The sequence below is a fragment of the Drosophila gunungcola genome, unplaced genomic scaffold, assembly GCF_025200985.1.
Source record: "Drosophila gunungcola strain Sukarami unplaced genomic scaffold, Dgunungcola_SK_2 000105F, whole genome shotgun sequence".
Taxonomy (NCBI): Eukaryota; Metazoa; Arthropoda; class Insecta; order Diptera; family Drosophilidae; genus Drosophila; species Drosophila gunungcola.
In genome coordinates, this window is record NW_026453267.1 from 120880 (window position 1) to 144620 (window position 23741).

Sequence of the window (23741 nt, forward strand, 5' to 3'; positions counted from 1 at the left end):
GGTTGGGTAAACTCACTCATATTCATTATTTTTAATTTATTTCTTTTGGACTCTTTTTGGGATTTTGATTTTAGACAAGTCTCCTAAAACCACCCAAAAATTCAGTTTTTCTATCAAAACGCTGAGAAACAATGGTCAAAAGATGAAGTGTCATACATCGTCGAGTTCGTCATGAAATTGCCAATCAAATGGCATTCACAGCTAAAAATTTTTCAGTTTTTTCAAATTTTCGCAAAAAAGGATGATGATAAAATTCTAAAATTGGTCATATAATACATTTTTCAAAAAATCCATTTTTAGAAATCGGGTTTTGCATCAAAACAAAATACATTTTTCTAAACCAATTGTGAATGGGTAGTATAGGTCGCCAGCTATTTAAAACAGTGACTGTTATGGATGTTATGGATATACATATATAAACTTCGGCGTGCCGAAGTAAGTTTCTTTTTTTTGGTTATGCATTATTTTTTAAAAACTAAAAAAAAGGTAACCTTGTTTATATATTGTTTATATATAATTTTTGCATTTATAGAAACATTTCCTGTATTTTTAACACTCAGTTCTTAAATTTATGATTTTTTTGCCTGAGTTCCAAAAAAAAATTCGCATTGTTTTTAGAACTGTATTTTGTTTGAATTAATTTTTTCTTTCTTTGAGTGTTTCTTAGTTTGTTTTCCTATTTGTAAAAAAAAAGTCCAAGTTACCAATGTAGTTATAATTAGTTAACTTCTTTTGAAGACCAATCAAATAGAACCTTGTTTTCCAATTGTAACAAAACATTAAAGACTTTCTTCCTCTGAGTGTGCTTGGACTACTTTCACTTTTTTTTCAGCCTGTCTCATTTTCGAAGCGATAAAAAAGCTTAGGCTTATGCTTTCTGCACATTTTGGCCCAGGCCCAGGCCCAGGCCCATGGTCCACCCACCGCACAATCAACAACAATGCCTAGAGCTGAAAGCATGCGTAATTCTGCGACGCGAAGGGGGTTGGGGTTGGGGGCTGGGGGTTGGAGGATTTGAGTGAGGATTGTGGGTGCTCGTGTGGGTGGGCAACGCACATGTGGTTCAACTCCATCCCACTCCTCAAAAACAGAGGGATGCTGTCCAGCAGGGAAATTCGTTTTGATTTTGCATGGACTTTTCAAAATTTATGCGCTATTTGAAATGTAACGCACGTGTGTGCGTTGTGTCCGTGTTCTGGTGCCCATGTGTATGTATGTATGTATGTATGTATGTATGTATGTTTAAACAAAATTAAATATCCAAAAGGGCCAGGAAAATGGAATTTAAGGCTTACTCGACTGAAAAGTAGGATAAAAAGTCGGAATTTAAGGCAATGCAAGTCCAGTATTCGTGCACAAATATATTATATTTTTCTTTTTTCCAGTAATATCTGCAATTGTTAAAAATATTATTATTTTTTTAGTTTACATAAGAAAACTCTTTCAATATTTAATAAATTATTATTTCTTATATATATAGTATACCAAAAAAAAAAAACTATCTCTCAAAACAGCAAAGCTATAAAACTGATGTATCCTAAAAGCTTGTATTCCAAGCAAATAAAATGTTTAGAAACTTGTGGAACGTTTATAATTAACACCACTTAACGAAAACGGAAACATCTGGTTTATTACTTTTAAATTGTTATTATTATTTTTAAAATTGAACAGATAATGAGCAATAATAAAAAATTGAAATATTTGGAATGAGAAACCGAAGTAAATTTCTAAAGTAAAATACTTTTTATCACTAAATTTAAAAGCAGGCCTTTTGGCAGTTGAAGGCGTTCTTCACTGGCTTAAAAAAAAAACTTAGTTAGTTAGTTTTTTGGTTCAGTGCACAAATCCTGTTTCCACACACATGCCAAATTTGAATTGTGTGTATGTGCTGGCGTTGTATAGTGGAAAGTTTCAATATTGGCCCAGCCAGCAGTTGTAGGTGGGTGGGGATGGGGTTGTTTGGCCAACTGCCCAAAAACGCCCACAGTGACAGCATATAAGCACACACACACACACACACACACACACATACGTGCGAATGTGACTGTCCTTGTATATATTTACATTATTCATGCACACACACACACACACACACACACACACACACTGGCGTTTGCTGAAAAATGCGTTTTATTCAAAGCGGAAGCATCGGGCTCTGACCAAGTGGTCGGTGGAGTGGGTAGAGGGGGCGGGGGCGGGGAGTGGGACGAGTGGGTGGCTGGGATGGATGGCTGGGTCCTGGGGGCCTTCAGCATTCAAGGTCTCGTCTTCCGTGCTCCCAGCAGATAGATTAAACATTTAGATCCGCTTTGAAGGCTTACATAGTCCTTCAAAAATTGTATTTCGATTTGCAGTACATTTTCTTCGTCTTTTGACCGCAACGAAAATTTAGCCAAGTACATACAAAAAACATATTTATTTAAAAGAAAACAAATTTATAAAAAAAAAAAAAAAAACGAAGAAATAAAAAAAAAATTGTTGTGGTTATTTTAAGTAAGTCCCAGCATTTTCTTGCTGAACACAAAACATGCTCATCATTTGTTTGCCCAGCCATCAGCAGTGTTTGGCTTTGAGTGCGTGTGTCCCTGGCGTAAATCTAAGCCCCTTTAAATCGCAGCCAAGAGCTTAAAGTGCCTTAAACGATTTCAATTTTTACCAAAGCAAACTTTGGCTGAAGTTAAACCTGAAAAGGGGTATGAGAAGGCATATGGAAATCCTTGTGAATGTCATTAGTTGTAGGGCAAAATGTGTTGCCAGCATACAGGCGTTAGAATTGGTAGCAAAACAAACCGAATATACAAACATTATTAAAAATTTATCAGAGTTATGTAATACGTAATATAGGTAAATAAAGCCAATACAAGTTGTTTTTGTTTATAAGATCAGCACAGGCTGTTTATATGGAATCAAGAGCATACGGAAACTCTGCTGATCGATGGATCTGCCTTGAAGACTTTCCCACTTTCACTCGCCTCCGCATCGGCACTCATTTCCCTGACCCGCCTCAACTGCGATTGCCTTGTGATTGCCCGCTCACCGATTTTCCCTTTTTCCAGCGCGACTGCAGCGAATGCAACCAAATCGGATTGTTCAATCAAAAGACTGGCGCACACACCCACACACACCCATACACCCATACACCCACACACAGCCACACACAAGTCCCGAAATCATTTGGACAATGGAAATCGGACACTGAACGACGGACATGAATGTGAATCGATTTTAAGGTCTCTGTTGTACCTGGCTATACCTGAAATGCCATTATGTTTCTTGATTTTCCGCTGGATTAAGTGCACACACAGCGAAAAATGTACAATAATGTAATACAATTGTTAAGCTAAATTAAATAATAACATTTTTAAATAACGTTTTTTACTTCGATTTATGTATAATAAATACAAATTATTTTAAATAACTTTTACCTACCAATGCGCATACTTATTATGGACTTAATTAAATTAAAATAAACTAAAATATTATTAAAAATGTTAATTAAAATAAATTCATACAAGTTATTTTTTTATTTTTAAAATTAATGAATAGTCAATATAGAATTAACAGTCTAATAAGTTACTGCTTAAGTAATAATGTTTAAACATAAACGAATCTTTTCGTACTTTCCCTATTTTCTTTAGGTGCAAAAGGGCGTTCCTGCAACTGAAATAAGGTGGTGGAACGAAACCTCCTGGCTTCTGGGTTCCTTATTCTTGCCACACGGGACTCAACAACATGGCATGCAACAATAAATTACGGCAATATGACAGACACAAAAGATCGACCAAGAATGGGGAAAGGGCGTCTTCAAGTTATTATTTTCAGTGTAAGTGCGAGGCGTTTATGCGATGGTATATATCACGGAAATCGAAAAAGTAGCAAGAACTTTAAATATTATAAACTTAAATATTAAAAATTCAATGCCATATGTTGCCTACATTACGGATCAGATTCTTGTTCAAATCTACCAGAACAAGTAGCTTATATGTCTCAGAACGATAACAACGAGCGTATAGGAACATCAAATTTTTAATTTTGTAGATATTTACAAATATATTTCCTTGTTATCTTTTTGTTAAGATCCAAATATTTTGTATACAATTTAAATAGTTTCCCTTTGATGTTTACTTTAAATAAGAAAATTTTAAAAATTTGATTAAATTAACATTTGATTTGATTTCAATAAGCGAAATTTTGAAACATACTTAACTCAGAGAAATCGAACATATTTTTAATTTTTTTTTATTTTTAATTTTTAATATTTAAACATGGAATTTGAAATGCATTGTATTTATTGTCAATATATTTGGCTTAATATTTATTGTGTAATTAAGTAGTATCTCACTTAACCCATTTGAATAGCTAAAAGTGGTATTCAGATACCCTTAACCTGCTAATATCGAGAATTGGCCTCGCATAAACGTTGTTCCCATGCATCTCACCTGATTTTCCGACCATTCCGACCTTGCAAGCAGTGCATGGGCCCACTTTGCGAGTCACTCATCGTCTTCGCCCTTCGTTTATCAATTCTGGCCGCTTGGTCCTTGCTGTCGTTATCCGTAGTTTTTCCGAGCACAGGAAACTCTTGGTTGTCGGGTCGTCGGGTCGTCGGGCCGTCGCCACTACCTGTTGATTTCCCCGGTTCCGACGATGGCGTCATTCCAAATGATGCACGGCGCCTTTTAGTTGGACACGGTCTGCACGATTCCGCCCCAGCCTTTTCCCTACCCATCCCCTGTATCGTTCCTGTACCTGCTGCATTTCATGCACGTGTAGACGTGGATACACTCTGAAAAATCACTGTTTTTCCAATCGTAATTTGAAATATTACAAAAAAATTGTTTAACATAAGTAAATAACCTGCAATATGGGCAATCGATTATTATGTATTGTATTATATATATGTATAATATCTTATTAAAAATTTGGAACTTGCCACAAAACATATATATAATTAATATATTTTCAAATCAAAATCATTCATATTGAGTAACAATCTAATTAATTTTTATTAGACAAAAATGACATTACAGACATTGTCAAACTATAATAATTATTGTTATTCCATAACTAAATCGAAAAGTTGCATTCCCACCAATTGGCCCAGTAAAACTAAAAACTGTTGTTTACATTCTTTATTTCGGTTCAAAAAAATTCACTTTTTATTTTTTCTGTCATGTGTCAGTTTTTTGTTTCCATTACATTTGGTTTGACAATTTCGTTTCTCCTTGTGTGTAAAGGGGTGGTTAGGTGGCAGACCCGTCGTCTATATGTACATACATACGTACACATAAATGTATGTACAGGTTTATTTTAGAGATAGAGATACATGTAGGGAGCCAATGTTTTTTATTTTTTTTTTGTTTTTTGCATAAATTCATTCGGTTGCGGATCCTGGGATTACAACTTAAGTTCCGATTCGAGTTGGCATACATTGAGATGTGCTTATTAGAGAACGCGCACATATATGTGATTGGCCTGGTGCCAAATCCATTTAACACTGAGTTTTTTTCCTAACTTTTATTATATAAAATCTTTGTTAAAATTCCTGATACAAGTTGGGTTCTCTTGAGATTGATTGGCGACTGTTGCGTTTGCATCTGAGGTTGCTATTAGTTTGTAAAAATGTACAAATATCAATGCACACACACACACACACACACACACAATATACACAGAAACAAATAACTGAGAATTATCGCTTACGATTCTGACTTTAGTGATCCTTCATCTGTGTGCTGTGGTTTTTGTTTTTTTTTTTTTTTTTTGTTTTTGTGCCATTACTGGTGGAGTGAGGTACATGGTTCCTTGTCGAATTATTGGGTTTTTCTCATCTTTTGTTTTACAAAGTTCTACTACACATAAGTGGACAATTTCTTGTACAACCGATCTCTTTGTCAGTTATTTAAAAGGGTGACAATTTCGGCCAATAATGTTTACTTCAAGGTTTTTAATGGCATTAAATTATTGAAAAAGCTGGTATCTTAAACGTTTCTTTTTTCCGTTTGAGGGGGGCTAACATAAATATTTATACAATGTTATTGCTATTTTGCAGAAACTAAAACATTAATGATACAAAAAACCTTTTGTTCAAGATACAGAAATACACATGAATTACAAACAAAAATTTATTCCTTTTGGTAAATTTGGTTTTTGTACAAAAAATTCCCATTCATGTATCATGCATTTGGCCACTGTTCAACTTTTGCTATAAACTCTTTGGCGATTTCAGTGTTCATTTTTCACTTGGTGCTGCTTTAAAATTTCCTTTAAATATATACCCGATCATCATATTCGTATATGTGTGTATAATTTGTAAGTTTCATGCGGGTTTTGTGCTCCCTTTTATTTAATAATTAATTGCTAAAATTTAACATGTAGTTGCTACATAATTCAAATATGTTTTTTAGTTTCTCTCTTTAGTTTTCTCTCAAGAAATTTAGCATTTAGCTTAGATCGAAAGAATCGTTATGGTCTGAACCAAAGAGTTGCCTGCATCAAGTATTGCTTAGGTGTTCTGTTTCAAGGGGGAAAAAAAAAAACTATATTTACGTATAATTCTAAACACAAAACAAAACTAACTGTATTAAAGTTCAGGGAAGAAAAAATAGATTCGGTGGTCCGAAATAAATGTAATAGTCCTCCAAGCGGTTCTACTAACTTGGTGATATTGGGTTTATATGATTTTTGTGACTACTTTCAAGCTGTTTTAAACTTGAAACGGAATTTGTAAGACTGTCGGACAAATATTATAATTGAAGCTGAAAGATTATTTCCTTGCAGGACTATCGAAATCACTTGTTTCTAGTTCTCAATTGGATTTTCGTTGTTGAGATTGAGGGGTTAGGTAGGTGGGGATGCTGGTGCCCCCTGACCTTTGACCTTTGGCCACCGCCCCCCTGGGGTTGTGGGTGTTGGATGCCTTGTCATATGAGCAACAAATTCATGATAGCTGGCCAAACTGTAAAGATTCAAATTTAAACTGATGACAATGCCGCACAACTGGGGGAAAGGGGGGTGAGGGGGGAGGGGGGTTTGGGTGGCCAGGTTTCATTAAGCCTAGAAGTATCCATCGTATATAATGTATAGTGTGTATAAATAGCATATAAACAATTATATTTAAAGTTATTTGTTTTAGTTTTACGTATAATTAGTTGACATTTTCTTCGATTTGTTCGCCTTGGCGGCGCTTGTTTTGTATATGTATGTATATAAGCTTGTTCTCTGTTCCAAAATGAGAATCGAACTAAAATTTTCCTGCTTGCACTTGTGTTTTCATTTTATTGCTAACGAGGTAGATTCTATTACTTAATGAGCTGTTCTGCCGAGGTAATCGTTTGTGGTTCTTTGTTATCGCTAAGTTTCGTCCTTAACATTTCGATAAAAAAAAAAAAAATTCTTTATATATTGCACAGTAAACACTCCCAACTGACGGATGAAATGCGTTTCGCAAATAGTGTTAATTCAATTAAATTTCAACTAAAAGTATTGCCTCTCCTGCGTTTAACCTTTTGCTATTTAAGTTTAATTATTGTTTTTTTTTTTTTTTTTGCCGTTTGCCCAATAATGATATGCACAATGTTGATATAGGAGACAATATTCTGCAGCTTCCCTTCTGCGTTTTAGTCCTTGGACTTTTCACGCCTATGTACAGCTTTAATGAATGCAATCGCGTGTGTGTTGTTGTAATTGTTATTGTGGATAATACGGGGCTTCAAGTGGGCTTCAAGATTATAGCCACTTGGTACAGCTATTCGGGTTGCTACTTCTTTTGTTACACATTTATATTTAAATGGGAGTTATACTAAATTTGCACTAAGGAGTTTCGAATAACCTCTGGGGAGTCCTTAGTACGTCTCGAGTGTAGGTCCCATTCGAAAACCAAACTAATTCACTGATTTTACTATGTGTAATGTGTAATACAAAACCTTCGAAATGAAAAAAACATTTTTGTACGCGGGGTGGGGATGAGGGTGGTGAGAGCTTCTGTGTTGATCCTGAAGTCCATTGGTGTTGATGATCGGGGTCGGGGTTAAATTGTACACCATTTGAATGGTGTTTTTACTTGGGGGCTACATTCTTCCTTCTTTTTTTTTGTTTTTTGCCTTACATTCTTCTGGCGTTTCCTTGGCAAAGCCCGAAGTCCACGGGTTTGTCCGAAATGATTCAATTTCACTTAAATTTTGATCCGTTTGTGGGCGTTCGGCTGCCTGCGCACCGCTGAGTACATAGATGGATGCGATTTGGGCTGCCTCCTGGATGCTGCAACGAAACGAAAGTGAGGGGATCGAAAGGTTAGACGGTGATTAATGCCAAGTGTTGGGGGGGAGAAAAGGCCAAGCCGAAAGCTCGACTGGCAGGCTAATTAGTCAAAGTCCCCGCCGCCGGACAAACAGATGATGACAAGTATCTATCTGTATCTGCGACATTTCAAACATCTGTTTCAGATTCAGTTTCAGATTCAGTCTCAATTTCAGTATCTGTATCTGTATGCAGCTGGGGTTTTTTTTTTTTTTTTTTGGGGGGGGGGGGGGGGGGGGGGGGAGGTAAGTCGGGGGCTCAGGTTCAATGTAAGACTTGATATAAAGGAATCACACCGAAATCAAATCCAATAAATCTCTAATCCAATTTTAACTCATTATGCCTATATGCACACAGCGGTCCCACAGCGATCTCGCTCGCACTCCCTTGAAAAATCGAAAAATGCCGTCCGCTGGAATTATTAGCTAAGGCTATATGGCTATAAGGCCAGCGCTCTATAATCTGATATCTAAGATGTTGCTCTTTTCCCTTCCCCTTTCCCCTTTCCCATATTCCTCACCAATTCGGTTTCGGCGTAATTCTTATAATTCGGATGATTCTGCTTCTTCATCACCATCGCTCGCTTTGTTGTTTTTTTTTTTTTTTTGTATTATTTTTCATTTTTTTTTTTTTGTGTTTCTGTGGCCCACAATCCACAAAAAACGACAACAACAAGGGGGAACGCCTTTATTTTTTTCCTCTTTTAATTTCGGCTCGGCCGTCTTCTTCTTACACTTTGATGTGTGTATGCATGCGTCACACTAAGGCTTAGATTATACACGGCCCGAAATCGGGGTGGAGTCAAGGACAGTTATTGAGTTGCATAAGTTTTAAGAACATATCATAACTAATAATTAATTGATTGAATAAAAACATAATTTTAAGTTATTTACAAAGCTAATTATATAAATACATTTAGTTATTGCCATAATAATAATCAAAGAAGGCTGGAAAATTATTACCAATTTTTTGGATAATGTGAAAATAATGAATTTTAAACCCTATCATAAAGGTAAAAAATATACAGTGGGCGAAAAAAATGTTTAAGTACACTTTGCACTGAAACTGCATATAAGAAGTTCGTCAACTTGTTTTGCCCACTGTATATGGTAACGGTTATTATAGGGCTATTGATTTGTTTATTGTTTCACTAAGGTATAAAGGTCGATATCGTTACTTTATTATTATTATTTATAAGAGAAATTAAAACGTTTGATTCTGTAAAATTTGTAACCAAAGATTTTCAAATTGTTTTCAATGACAAAATAATAATTTAGGATCTTGATCCTTAAAGTCCTAACGTTCCCTTACAGTTATATTCGTTAAAGAAAGGAATTTCATCTATCAACAGTGCCTTCTCCCAGCCGTAATTTGTTGATTTTACAATTAATGCTAATATAGTTATCCAATTTGGCAGTCCAATCCAAACCATCTATCCGTGTAACTTTTGGAGTCATGCAATGCGGCCGTTTCTATCCTAGCAACCGCCCCTCCCCGCCACGCCCCTCCCACGCCGCCCCTATTCAGCGGCCATTTATCTTAGCGCTTGAATTTTGTTACTGGATCGCCGGGCTTCAGTTAATCTGCAGCGCATCAGCAATTAGCGGAAACTCGTCATAAAAAATACGAAAAGAGAAGAGAACAGCAGCAACAACACAAAATCGGATAAAGCGCCGACAGCAACAAGACACCAACAACAACAAAAAAAAAAAAACAACAAAAAAAAGTTTTGGCTATAGTTTAGTTTTGTTGTTGCCTGTTGTATTTTGGTTGAAACTCAGTCGTTGGTTCGTTGCGGGGCTCAAAAAGATTTATTTTGTTTTACTTTACTTCTTTCTGTCGTCTTTTTTTATTATTTTTTTTTTTTTGTTTCTAACTGATTGTGAGACAAAATTTCGGTTGAATTGGAATTAGGACACACACATGAAGTGAAGCTTCAAAATGTAGCAACAATTTCTGGACGGCCAAAAAAGCGGCGACGACAACGATGAAAACCGCGTTGTTGTTTCGCTTGGCGCAGCTGTGCGCCATTTGATGACGCTCCTCGTTTTTTGCCATGCGGCAGCACCGCTGCCCCGCCCATCCAGCCCCGCCCCCCTGCTCCGCATATATCATTTTAAATTTTAAAATCGCCCCCATCCCCGCCGTTCGTCGCACACTTTTCGCAGAGAGGATTCGAATTCGATGTTCGTTAGTAAGTTCGTTGCCTAAGTCTTTTGTTTTGAATGCCCATCGGGGCGACACAGTTAGCAGAAGATCGACTCGGACTGAAATAGCGATATAGATATAGACAAAGCTGATCCCAAGAGACTCAAAACAGGACAAATAGACTCGATAAAGTAAAGCTACAGCAATTTACTATATTTACAAACTCTATTTAATTCTGAAGTCAATTATTCCAACTTAAATATCAACCTATTTAATTCATATTTTGTAAGTGGAAAGAAACAAAAACCACTTATATTTTCCCCTATGTCACATAATTATAACTTTAAAAGATTGGCTACCATAAATAAAATGCTGAAATATATGGATTCAGTGATACTCACAATGTAATTAACAACGAAAACGTTACTATAGGAAATTAAAAAAAAAATGTATCCCACAACATTTATAAATAGAATCATTCAATTATTTTTTTTTTTTTAATAAAGCAAACAGTAAGAAATCCCGATCAATTGTTTAATGAATAATGGTGCTTATATGCAAAAAGTATTGTTCTTTGAACAGTGATAATTTAATAAAGGCATAGAAATCTGCACACACATGGGTAAATAATAAAAAAAAAAACAAATGCGCATAAAGAGATAACGATTAGTGAGAAATCCCAACAGAAGCATACTCAAAAAATATATAAACTTTTGACCCTAATCCTTAAATTTTAATAAAAGTGATTTAATGATTGGATATCTAAATGCAAAGGGATTCTATTGCTGTTTAAGATTGGAAATAAGATTTTAAGAGTTGAACGAAATTATTATCTCAGGAACAATCAAGGCTAGGGTCACCTGGACTTCTATGCATTTCTTTAAAAACAAGTGTATTTAATATTTTGATCTAAAGCAGAACGTATAACGTTTTCAAGAAAAGCATACCCCATGGATAATTTCTATGTTAGATTTGTGCTGTTAAAAACCCTTTATCTAAGCAATCCCATTTCAAACATAGCATTCATCCTAGTTGTACGGAATTATTCGTCTGTATCTGTATCTATATCTGGCCATTTTCCAAGCGGCGTAATTAAGGTTCTAGACAGACGTTCAGAATCTTGGCCAGACATGGCAGATGCTCGAAACAGTGTTGAGCGAGACGATAATGATAATGATGCCGATGATGATGCGGCCGCCATGCTATCCTGTCATCTTGGTCCGCTCGCTGTTGCTTGTGCTGTTCGTGTTTTTGTTGTTTTTGGTTCTTCGTAATGCTATTGCTGTTGTTGTTGCCGTTTGTCATTGAATTTTGGAAATCAAATATCTACGGTCGTAGCTCGAGGGTTGGTTTCCTCTAGCGCTCGCTCACACACATGCCCAAAAATGAAAGCAAGAAATTGTTAAGATGCTTTTGCTTGTGTGTTTTTGTGTGTGTGTGTGAGCCTTTATATATAGAACACAATAAGCATTTTAGGATGCTGTCAAATGTTCGGTAATTAAAAAAGAGATTTCTTGCTCTAAGCCAAAGTCAAAAGGAGGGAAAACCTACTCAAAATAAAAAAAAAAAAAGATGGAAAATTGTACATTTCCATGGATAGACGTAAAACTTCGCATCCCCGCAGTGGGAGGGAGTGAAACGGGAGGGAGTTGGGTACTTGGTTAATTTTCATTTTTCGGAGGGCTAATTTGATTGAGTTCCTGTGTTAGATGTCAAGAGAGCCGTAGCCCTCTGACAGCTTCAATTTAACCTTTTCATCGAAACCAAGACTTGCAAAAAGGCACGAGCAATAAACAATGTGATTACATTAAGTTAAGTCTGCGGGTATCGAAAATAAACTCACATAATATCAGCATATGGGACTAATATATGATAATCTGATAATTTTGGCAAGAGCAGGGTAATTATAAAAACCAAGTACTTTTTAAACTGCATTTTACTAAAATAAGTACACAGAAAATAAACCGAAAGAGTTTTAGGTGCACAAACAAGGGTTGAAATTGAAACATTTTAAAAAGAAAAACGCTTCATACAAATTTAGTTTTATTTAGTGCTTCTAAAATGCTTTGTTTCACTTTCTAAAGTGTTTTTACCTAAGACGTCGAATTCTGGAGCTCTTTTTTCTCTGTGTATTCATTATTATAGTATTTATATTATTACCTTATTTTTACCTATTTCAAATAAATACTGTTTTTATTTGGCCAGAGACAACTGTTAATTACAGAGTCCACAACTTCTGGTTTCTAGAGAAAAACGGGAATTCAGGATGAAGATGGTGATGGAGATGAAGATGGGAATGGGAATGGAGATGGGAATGGAAATGGAAATGGAGCTGGAGCTGGAGGGGTGACCCTGAGAACAGCAAATACAAAAGAACAGTTATGCGCAAGGAACCCAAATGTCGGGCAGAAAGTAAACACAGTCGGCGAAAAGGAAAGAACCAAGGAAGTGCGCAGATCACACATGTTCGCTGGTTGCGTGGGAAGAAGGGGCTGGAGGTGGAGGTGGAGGTGGAGGAGGGTGTCCAGATTTGCACATCGATCATATAGCACACCACACACACACACACACACACACACACACATCCATAAACTTTCGGTTGTGGCTGTCTCTTTTGAATAGTTCCCCATCCTCTTCTTCTCCTGCTTCTGCTTCCTCCTCCAAAACAAAGACACAAAAGCCTGTCAAGGCGAAGCTATTGTGTATTGTGCGATAAGTTTTTCGGTCTATATATGTTTTTTTTTTACTTCTCCTCTTCGCAGGAAGATTCTTTCCTTCGCCCGATCTGTGTGTGTATAACTATGAATCATGGTAAGTGCTAACGCTCCACATACATACATACATACATACATAGTTATTTATATACATATATATATTGCTGGAGAATCTGAAGAAACAGGCGAAGAGGCTAAGGAAAGAACAGCACAAAAGGGAGAGAATGAGCACATTTCAAGGATTACACTGTCGTGTGCGAGCGAGACGGAGCGATCTACTGTCTTTCGAGGGTACGCGTATCTACAAGATACACACACACGGATACACGGATACACGGACTCACCGAGGTAGACAATTTCTACCTGGATAACCGATCAAAATCTCTGCCGAAAAATACAAGAAAACGAAAACGAAAATGAAAAAGAACAGAGCCAGATAGAAACGGCGAAAGAGGGAGGCAGCGGCAGAGCGCAACATCTTGCCGAAAAATTAAAATTACAGATGGTTTGTTGCTGGATGAGCATATGTACAGGAAACCAGTTTTTATGTTCAACAAAACCAAACAAAAACCCAAGAAAAACGCACGGGCAACCGAAAACCGAGTAGAAGATACAAATACAGATATATGGGGACACAGACACAGATACACGGAATACACCAATACGGATGCGCGACCAAACGCCGCAAGAAGAAGCAGAGAAAGAGGACGGCAACGTTATGATGACATAGCCACAATTGTTGCTGCTGCCGCAACTGGTGTTGCTGTTGTTGCCTTTGCCTTTGCTGCGAGTGTCGCGCAAGCGCAGCCCCCAAAACGTATTTTTGAGATACACGCCGCAAAGCCGGCAAACGCGAGATTATAGGTTGCGAAATCTAACTATGCTAGAACTAGAGATAGTCCAACCAAACTTTTAATCTTGTATTTAATTAAAAAATTAATTAAGTTCCTTAACTTATTATGCCCCGTTTTTTATGCTTGCCTGATGTCTTGGAAACTATAAATATTTTGGTAAATTTAAATTAATTCAAATGTAAATGTTATATACCTCTAACAAAATTATATTAATTAAACAAAATACTTAAATGAGTATACAGTCCTTCTTTAATATTAGACACTCATTCATTTTTCAACAGCGATGAGTGAACAATATTTCTTTCACTCGTAATTTATGTTAATATACATTCAAAAATATGTTGACTTTTTATATTGCTTGTCTCCATAATAAACTTGTGTTATAAGGCATACATTTGGCAAAAAATTGAACTATAAAATACAATGAGAGGGGAAACGGTATATTAAAGAATTGTTTTTGCAAATTAATCGAGGAAAGCATTTACCAAAATATAATTTTTATTGCCAGTTTGATATTGCCTTTTTCTATTTTACAAAATATATTTTTTTTTTAGTTTCGCACTGAAGAATTTGCTCTAAAAAAACGGCATAAAATCATTTCGTATGCATTTCGAATGTTGGCGCTAGAAATGTCTAGTTGCTATGCCACAGTTTGAGGGCCAACTTGAAAGACATACTTCTCTGCTGCTTGCCAATTCTCTAGCGTCGGCTTGCTACATACATATGTACATAAAAACATACTTATGTATGTATAAATGTGCGTCTATTTGCACCCCCTGGGCCTTAAATTTTCCGATCCGTTGCCCGAGTATCTGTATCTCTGTATCTGTATCTGTTCGCCACAGGAAGAAAAGGAGGAAATGCAGGGCAACAGATACATCAACATGTGTTGGCGCGATGTTCGCAGGCTGCGAAATCCTAGATCACCGTTTGCCACCGCAAGGATGGCGAATCCAATGGATGGATCGGAGTCCTTTATGCTGAAGATCCTTGAGGCACCGGCAAACGTGGAACGGGTAGCCAGTTGCCGCACACGAGCTCGTCCTCACAGCGACGCCTATCTTTGTATCTACACATGTCTCGCGTGTCTTTCGTTCTCTGCTTCTGCTTCGCTTCTTTCTTCGCAAAAACTGAGCCTCAAACAAAACAAAAAATCTCTATCTTACCCGAACTCCGAATTCTCCGATTCTCAACCTCAACCTCAACTTCAACAACAACTGAATCAGAAAACACATAAAGAGAAACACCGAAAACAGAGAGGTGAAAAGACGGCGTCGAAAAATAAATATTAAAGACACGCACGTAATTTCTTTGGAACTAGCAGCGAAGAACAACAGAAACAACAACGAATTTCTACAAAAATAATTAAGAAAAAGGAAAGAGAGAAAACACATATGTACATTTATTTAAAAGTTTATGGCTTATGGTTGCCAAGAAGCGGGGAAGGTTCATAATAAAAATATGGTCGAAAGGCACAAAAGGTCTGCAAAATTAGAGAATATCCAGGTGAAGAAATAGTTTTTAAACCAATGTTTCCATTTTAATCCGTCGAGAACGAGCCAATGCCAAACGAATTCAACCAAACTGAAAACTGAAAAATAAGGAAAAGGAATAGCAATCAAATCAAATAAAGAAAAAACATAATTTGCGTAATTTTCACTTTTTTTTTTTTGGTTTTGTTTATATTTGTCATTTAAAAAAAATTGTAGGCGTGCCAGGAGGGAAAGCATTTGAATGGGTAACAATTAAAATAAAAAAAAATAATTACAAACAAGATTTAAGATTTGAGGATGGGGGAGATACGATAGGGATAAAATAAAGTTTTAAATAATTACACATGGTTTATTGGTGGAACATAAGTTAGGGGCAACTAATCGTAATAAATATATAGGTATAATAATACGCGAATATTTGCGTTCTCGTTTTGTGGCTTAGAAACATAATAATATCCCTGATTTCGCATTTTCTTGAGTTTTTGTTTCCTTTGCTATGACAATTTGGCGTTTTTAAGGCTAGCATACATATATATATATATATGGTAATATATATATATGTGTGTGTATATATGCGTTTGTCTAGTAACTAGATATAGTATATATATATCAATTGGCATATAGTTGCTGATTTTTAGTTTACATATCGTGTATATGGCATTTGTTGTGGTTGTTTTTCTCTCGATTACAAAATATAATCAATAATCAAATAATAATTAAACAAGTTACAAATTAAAATACGACAAAAAAAAGTGCTAAAACTAGTGTTTACATATATAAAAATGGAATATGTATGTATATAATATATATATATATATTTATAGGCGCCCTGATTTTAAGCGTTTCTTGGACTGCTGTTGCTGAGGTATACTTGAAGGTTCACACGTACAAATTAGGCTTTACAAATAAGCATCGTAATAATAGTTAAAGTACAAATAATAATAATACAATTTTAACATACAAATAAAATTAAATAATTTGCTGCTACAACAATTAGGAATTCTGTCTGTCTTTTCAATCGTTTTGTCTCACACATATGGCAAACTCACACAAATTACAGGAATGGATTGTGGCGCGGTGGGTGGCATTTTGGGTTTCAAGTTTTGGGTGTTGGATTTTGGGTTTTGGATTTTGGGTTTTGGATTTTGTGTTTTGGATTTTGTTGTTTTGGATTTGGGAATCACTGCCAAGGAGTGGCCGGCTGTCTAAGTTATTGAAATGCTGCGGCTTTGCGATCAATTCTAAGTACTTTAGTCGTGTTTATCCCAAATAAAAACAAATATGTTAAAGTTAATGAAACGGTTAAAAACATCGAATTATTGCCTGCCAAGCAACAAATTGTGTTTTCTCAACGAGCAAGCTTAATAAACTGGGCGTTAAACTCGTTACTGACTGACTGACTGACTGACTGACTGACTGACTGACTGACTTGCCAAGAACAGGACACTCAACTGCAGAGCCGCTCGAACTGCGCCCGCAGCCCAAGCCGCGCTCAGTTGCCCTCCGATTCCGATACCGATCCACCCCCAGCTTAAAGCCCAGAGCATTTCAAAACCCAGATCCTGGCCAGCGCTATCGTCCTCATTGCAACTCTAGTACAACTCTATGCTCTTCTCGATCATCTGGTACCGATCCTCCTCCACGAACTCGCTCTTGATCATCATGTGGTGATCGCCCAGCTCGGAGGACTCCTCCTCTTCCTCCTCCTCCTCCTCCAACATTTCCATTTCCATTTCCATCTCCATCTCATCCTCGTCCTCCTCCAGCAGGCTGTCGTCGTCGGCGGCCACATCGTCGATGGGCCGCTTCAGACTGAGACTGGGATTGACCACTGCCTGGACTGGGACTTGGGACAGGGCCAGGGCCGGAGCCGGAGCAGGAGCTGGGGGCTCGCTAACAGCCGTCACTGTCAGCGAGCGGGCAAAGGCCGCCTTGATGGTCCCACCCACCGGGACACCACCCAATCCCGCCACCGAGACTACAGAGGCTGCTGCTGCGGCGGCCGCAGCCGCGGCGGCAGCGGCGGCTGTCTTCTTGCCCACCACCCGTGGCCGGTTGTGCGTCTCGAGGTGCTTGCGCAGATGGTCCTTGCGGCAGAAGCCCTTCTCGCAGATGTCGCACATGTGCTGCTTCAGCCCCGTGTGGATCGCCTCCACGTGGCGGCGCAGATCGGTCTTGTGATGGAACTGCTTGGGGCATAGCTCGCACTTGTGCGGCTTGTCCTGCGTTCGGTGGCGCCCCAAATGTGTGGTGTAGACGTCCTCGCTCTGGAAGCGCTTGCCGCACTTCTGACAGCGGAACGGGTACTCACCGGAGTGGAAGCTCTTGTTGTGCTGCGTGAGGTAGCAGTTCTTGGTGAACTCCTTGTCGCACTCCAAGCACTTGATCCGTCCGGAGGGCAGGGTGGTGGAGTGCGGCGACGTGGATCCAACGCTGCTGTTACGCCGCCGCTTTGTCGTCGAGGGCGTGGTTCCCGTGCCGGCGGCGCGTCGCTTCTTGGCCAGCGGCTGCTGCGCCATCGAGTGCACCTGATCTGCCAGGATCTGTTGCTGCTGCTGCTGCTGGTGCTGATGCTGCTGTTGTTGCTGCTGCTCCAGATGCTCCAGTTGCTGCTGTTGCTGCAGCTGCTCCAGCTGCTGGTGCTGCAGCTGGTACTGCTCCATCTCGTAGTCCTGCTGGTGCTGCATGAGCGTGGCCATGTCCATCTCCAGCGCGGGAGTGGCCCGCGAACTGCTCACCGTGGGCGAGTAGGGTGTGGAGAGCACCGTCAGCGTGGGCGTCGTCTGGGCCTCATGCTGCCCGCCCTGCTGGTGGGCGTGGAGCGCCGTGGTCAGTGTGTGCACCGGCGGCAGATCGCCCTCCTGCGGCGACCGCTGGGCGGCCACCGAGTATGGCGACAGGGGGGCATAGGGTGCGAACAGGGAGGCGGGCATCAGCTGCAGGATCTGTCCGTCGCTGGTGGCAATCTGGTTCGATCCGTAGCCACCTCCGGCAGCGTGCGCATGCGCCTCCGAGCCACTACCAATAATAGTGTGATAGCTCATTGTGGGGTCCAGCGGCTGCAGCTGCTGGTAGCATGGCGGCGGCGGCGGCATGATGGGCATGTGCATGGTGGGCGGCATGGGCATGGTGCTGGTGATGTGCGGCGGCGGCGGCTGCAGCGGCAGCAGCTGCGGCGCTGTGATGGTGGTGAGCGGCATGGGCATGGCCATGGTGGGCGGCGGGGAGCTGCTGGTGGGCGAACTGCTGCTGTGCGGCATACTGTCCGCCAGGATTAGCGCTTGCTGCTGCTGCGGCTGCTGCTGCTGCTGCTGATGATGATGATCCAGTTGGTGAAGCTCCCGCTGCTGCTGCTGCTGATGATGCTCCTGGTCCTCCTGGCGCTGGTGCTGCTCCGCCAGCTGCTGATGGTGCGGGTGGAGCACCGCCTGGTGGTAGTGGTGCACCAGCTGCTGCTGCGGCGGCTGCATAGTGTCCGGCATACTGGTGGTGGTGGTAGTAGCTAGCGGCGTGGTGCTGGTGCTGCTGCACTGCAGCATACTGCTGTGCATGAGCGTGGGCATGGGCATGGGCATATCCAAAGCCAGCATGTTGTAGTCCATTGCCATAGGCGGCAGCATTCCCATAGGCGGCAGCGGCTGCGGCGGCGGGGTGGTGCGCGAGAAATCCGTTCCCGGCGGCTCCTGCCGGTAGATAGTATGGGGCGAGCTGGGATTGGTGTTGCTGCTGCTGCTGGTGCTGATGATGCTGCTGCTGCTGAGCGTGTTGGGCGTGCTGCTGTGATAGTGACGCGCCGCCAGCAGATATTGCTGGGCCGCCTGCTGATGCTGCTGCTGCTGCTGCAGGTGATCTTCCGCCTGCTCCGGATCCCGCAGCTCCAGCTCCTCCGCCTCCTCCGTGGCCATTGAGCTGCTGCTGCTGTGGCTCCTGTCCTGGCTGTGATTGGGATTGTGATGGGTGTGGTTGCTGTCCTCCATTTGCTCGCTCTTTATAGCTACCGTGGTGGCCGCCGTTGTTGTTGTTGCTGTTATTGTTGTTGTGATTTGTGGTGCTCGGGTTGTTGTTGTTGCTGTTGGTGGCGGCGGAGTGGTTGTTGTTTCGTTCAGCAGGCCCCTCATTTGGGAGGACGGCATTTGGGTGGTGTTGTTGTTGTTGTGTGGGGCGGAGGGACCTGCTAGCCCGTTTGGGTGACCGTTCAAAACGGAGTTGTGGTTGTGCTGCGGCATCTGCTGCTGATGGTGTTGCTGCTGCTGCTGCTGCTGGTTGTTGTTGTTGTTGGAAGCGTGCTGTGGTGAAGCGTTTGTCGTGGATTGCACTTGTTGCTGCATGTAGCCATAGCCGTTGGCGGTGCCATTAGCATAGCCATTGGCCTGCTGCTGCTGCTGATGGTGGTTGAGGTGGTGCTGTTGCTGCTGGGTGGGCGATGGCGAGGCCGAGTACTGCGACATGGTAGCGCCGCCCATCGATCCCACGCCCACGCCCAGGCCGCCTCCTCCGCCGTACTCGGGCGGACTTCTGGGCGGCTCCGGAGGCGGGACATTGGCCGGCGGCGGTGGCGGCGGCGGCTGTTGCTGCTGCCCCTGACCGCCGGCCGAAGCGGCGGCTGCAGCGGCGGCCGCAGCAGCTGCGGCATTGCCCCGCCGGCTGGGCTTCGTCACCGGATCGCGGGCGGGATGGTGGTGCGCCGAAATGGGCAAGGTGGCTGGGTCCGGCTGGCCGCTCGACTTGACAGCGTTCTTGTGCAGCGTCGTGTTGTAGTGGCGCTTGAGGTGGCCCGAACTGGTGAACCACTTGTTGCAGGCCGTGCAGTTGTACGTCTTGGGGCGGCGCGCCTCGTTCGACTTCCAGGTGGCCGCCTTGGCCGTCAGACTGTTGGCCGGCAGCACCGAACTGGAGCTGGGCGGCTCGAAGCCGCGGTATCCGCCGCCGGGCGCCGCACCCGACGCGCCCTCCTGCCCGGGACCGCCGGTAGTGGTGCTAGGGAACTCCGCCGGACTGGTGGCCACGCTGGCGCACAGCTCGGCCCCGACGCCTCCGCCGGCTGTGGGGTCGAAGGACTTGTCCACGTAGTGCTGCGAGTCGGGGTACTCGGATTTGATCAGTCCGTGGCCACCGTACTCCTGCTTGATAAGCGTGGCTCCGCCAACGCCGGCCGACTGGTGGTAGGGCGACTGCTTTGGGGAGTAGTAGGGCGACTTGTCCACACCCACTCCCAGTCCTACGCCCAATCCCTGTTGCATGTAGGGCGGCAGGCCCTCCACGGAGGCCACGGTCTGCTGCGGCTGCTGCTCCCAACTGTGGAGCGCCCGCTGCTGCATGGACTGCATCGAGTGCAGCGGATCCGGCAAAGCGCCCAGCGGCAGGCCGGCGACCGCATCGTGCTGCTGCTGTTGTTGCTGCTGCTGCTGCTGCTGGAGCAGCTGCTGGTGGTACACCATCTTCTGAGAGTCGAGGTCGAGCAGCTCGCCGGGATTGGCCGCCGTCGATCCGCCGCCCGGTGGCTGGGGCGTCGGCATCTCCTCCTTGATGTAGGGCGAACTGGCGTAGCCGCTGCTGCCGTAGGGCGACTCCCCGTGCACGTTGGCGATGTGCTCCTGCAGCTCCGACTCGTTGGTGGTGAGTATGCCGCACTTCTTGCACTGCAACTTGCAGCCGGCACTGCCAGTGGCTCCGCCCGGGGAGCCCGGTGTCTGGCCGCTGGAGCTGCCCAACTGCAGGTGTGAGGACGTCGACGTGGGACTGCTGCTGCTGACCACGCGCGGACTCATGGCCACCGCGGTGGTTGTGCTGACGGCGCTGGGCGCACTGCCCGCCTCCTCCTGGGCCGCACTGGCCGTGGGCATGCCGCCCAGCCCGGAGGTGGGTGTCTGCAGGTAGGGATGGTAGCGCACCCCGGCGCTCTTGCCATAGTCCACGCCCACGGCGCCGAAGGCGTAGTCCGTTGGGCCCTGCTGTTGCTGCTGCTGCTGGTAGAACTGCTCGTAGCTGTTGATGTAGCTGCTGGCGTAGCCCTGCTGCTGTTGCATGTCTCCGCCGTAGAGGCCGCCGTAGATCTGCTGCTGCTGTTGCTGGCCGCCGGAGGCCGAGTACATGTGGTGGGTGGCGTACGGCTGGTGGGTGATGCCAGAGGCTTGCTGTTGCTGCTGCTGCTGTTGTTGCTGTTGCTGCTGAGGATCGCCACCCATGGCCTGTTGCTGCGCTTGTGGCTGCTGCTGCAGCTGCTGCTGCGTCGGCTGCTGCTGCTGTTGCGGGGGCTGCGGCGTGCCGGGCTGATTATCACTGGAGTCGGCTGCTGCGCTGATTGTGGCATTGGGGGTGGCGGGCGCACTGCCTCCGCCGCCGCCCGATCCTGGTCCGCCCGCTCCCGCTCCCCCTCCCCCACCGCTGTCGGTGGCACTGCTGGCGGCAAGCGCCTCTGCCGCGTGCAGGGGCGGCATCTCGGTCTTAATACTCGTCATGGACCGCTACATAAGTCGATGCTTTCGATGCTTTTTGGCTGCTACTTCTGCTGCTTCCTCCGGTTCTCATGTCTCTCCGGGATTAGTGGCGCATCCTCTCCTGCCGCCGCTGAGTTTTCGTTGGCTCTGCTGAGCCGATCGTTTGTGTTTGTTTGATTTTGTTTGAATTTTTTTTTGCGATTTTTAGTTGGTTTTTTTGTTTACTTTGTATTTGAACTGAAAATAAGCGAATTATTTTTTAAGCCATTATTAATTGAAAGTTACTCGAATAAAAAAAAAAATACACACACACACGCATTTACACGCAAAGCTTTATGTCTAACGGTTCTTCGTGTCCATTTCACTTTGATTCTGTTTCGGCTTTCGAGACACTTTTAGTTTTGGTTTGAATCGTGAAATACAAAAACTTTTTGCAATTTCTCCGGCAAATGTCAACTGGAATTTGTTTGTGGGACTCACACACACACACACACACACTTGAAAAAAATAAAGGATCCTCGTTGAGAATCCCTTTTCGTTTTCTTTTCGTTTCTTACTTATCTGCGCCTCGCTTTGGGCACTTCTTCGTTGGACTGCTTCTTTGCCTTCTCCTTTCCTGCTGCTTCGCTCCGCTCAGCTCTCTGCTCTCTTCACCGCTCTCTCTCTTTTTCACCGTCTTCAGCGAAACACAAAACAGCAGACTCGAAAAATAATACGAACTGAAGAAACCAAATATCGGAACCGAAACGAATCGGAATGCGGCCCACTGTGCTGGGTAATTTTGAATTTTGAATTTTTTGTTTTTGCGAATGCGAGGGATGGCGATCCTCTCTATCTCTCTCTCTTCGCCACTTTACCGGTGAGTTTTTTTTCGCCCTTTTCCAAGATCACTGGAATTCGGCTTCTTCTCGCGTTTATCGGGAATCGAACAGAAAAAAATTGTTTACGAACACAATATTGTATGGAATATACAAATTATTTGTAGTATTCCCGCGTTTAGCACGAAAATGTTCTAAGTTTTGTTTTCAATTTGTTTGCCGAAAAGGTTTTTTGCCAAAAATGTTGCTTTATTTTGTGTGAGTGGGAAAATGAAACAAAAAAGGGCGCTAAAAGTAGCCGCTCCACTCCGTTCGCACGCTTCGTCGCTGTTCACCCGTGTCCTTCTGTCTGCTACGGCGTTCCAAATACAAATGACCGGACCGACGTGCATGCGGCACATTCCAGCGACGGCGGCATCGGCAGCGGCGGCGACCGTGGCAGCGGCAGTGGCAGCGACAGCGGCAGAGCGTCGCAGTCGACGCACATGCGTGACTGTATATGTGTGCTATATACTGCGCGGCGGTATATGTTTATGTATGTGCGACCGCCGCTGTCGCCGTCTCTGTCGCTCTGTCGCCGCCGCTGCATTTGATTTTGCTTTGCATTTTCTTTGAGTTTCGATACCCTTGCTGGGAGTACTCCGATTTTGGTCGGAATTACGACCCCATTGCATAGAGCTTATAGCCGCTTGGTTAAAACAATGCGTATAAATATTACAAGTTTGAAAGCCATTTGGATTGGACTTCCATATTATGTATACTTACGATATGCCATGAGAATGATCGATCCTTAAATCCATTATTATTATTTTTTTACTCTAAAGGTTGTTAATTAAATTATTCCAGACATTAATAACGTTATCTTAGCGAAAATTCAAAGCTAAATTTAAGCCAAATATTAATTATCAATTAAAAGTCATGGGCATATTACCATAACCATTTCAAATAAAAGTATGGTCAATTTCGGTTTGAAATTTTA

General features: G+C 42.6%; 1 protein-coding gene across 2 annotated transcripts; it reads right to left on the reverse strand.

Moving 5' to 3' along the window:
- Nucleotides 1-5742: 5742 nt before the first annotated feature.
- LOC128265241 (AF4/FMR2 family member lilli) lies at nucleotides 5743-23124 on the reverse strand. Of its 2 annotated transcripts, XM_053001118.1 has the most exons (3): nucleotides 22502-23124; nucleotides 17819-22181; nucleotides 5743-8259 (listed from the first exon to the last, which is right to left on the reverse strand). In XM_053001118.1, exons 2-3 carry the CDS (start codon nucleotides 21963-21965, stop codon nucleotides 8174-8176), a joined length of 4233 nt encoding a protein of 1410 aa, XP_052857078.1. In that variant the 5' UTR covers nucleotides 21966-22181; nucleotides 22502-23124; the 3' UTR covers nucleotides 5743-8173. The 2 variants fall into 2 exon arrangements, with proteins under 2 accessions (XP_052857078.1, XP_052857077.1); XM_053001117.1 differs by lacking the exon at nucleotides 5743-8259 and having other exon boundaries at nucleotides 16306-22181.
- Nucleotides 23125-23741: the final 617 nt, after the last annotated feature.

Excerpts from the sequence above, each read along its gene's own strand:
- LOC128265241 (XM_053001117.1), bottom strand. The coding sequence starts at position 21,965 with ATGACGAGTATTAAGACCGAGATGCCGCCCCTGCACGCGGCAGAGGCG.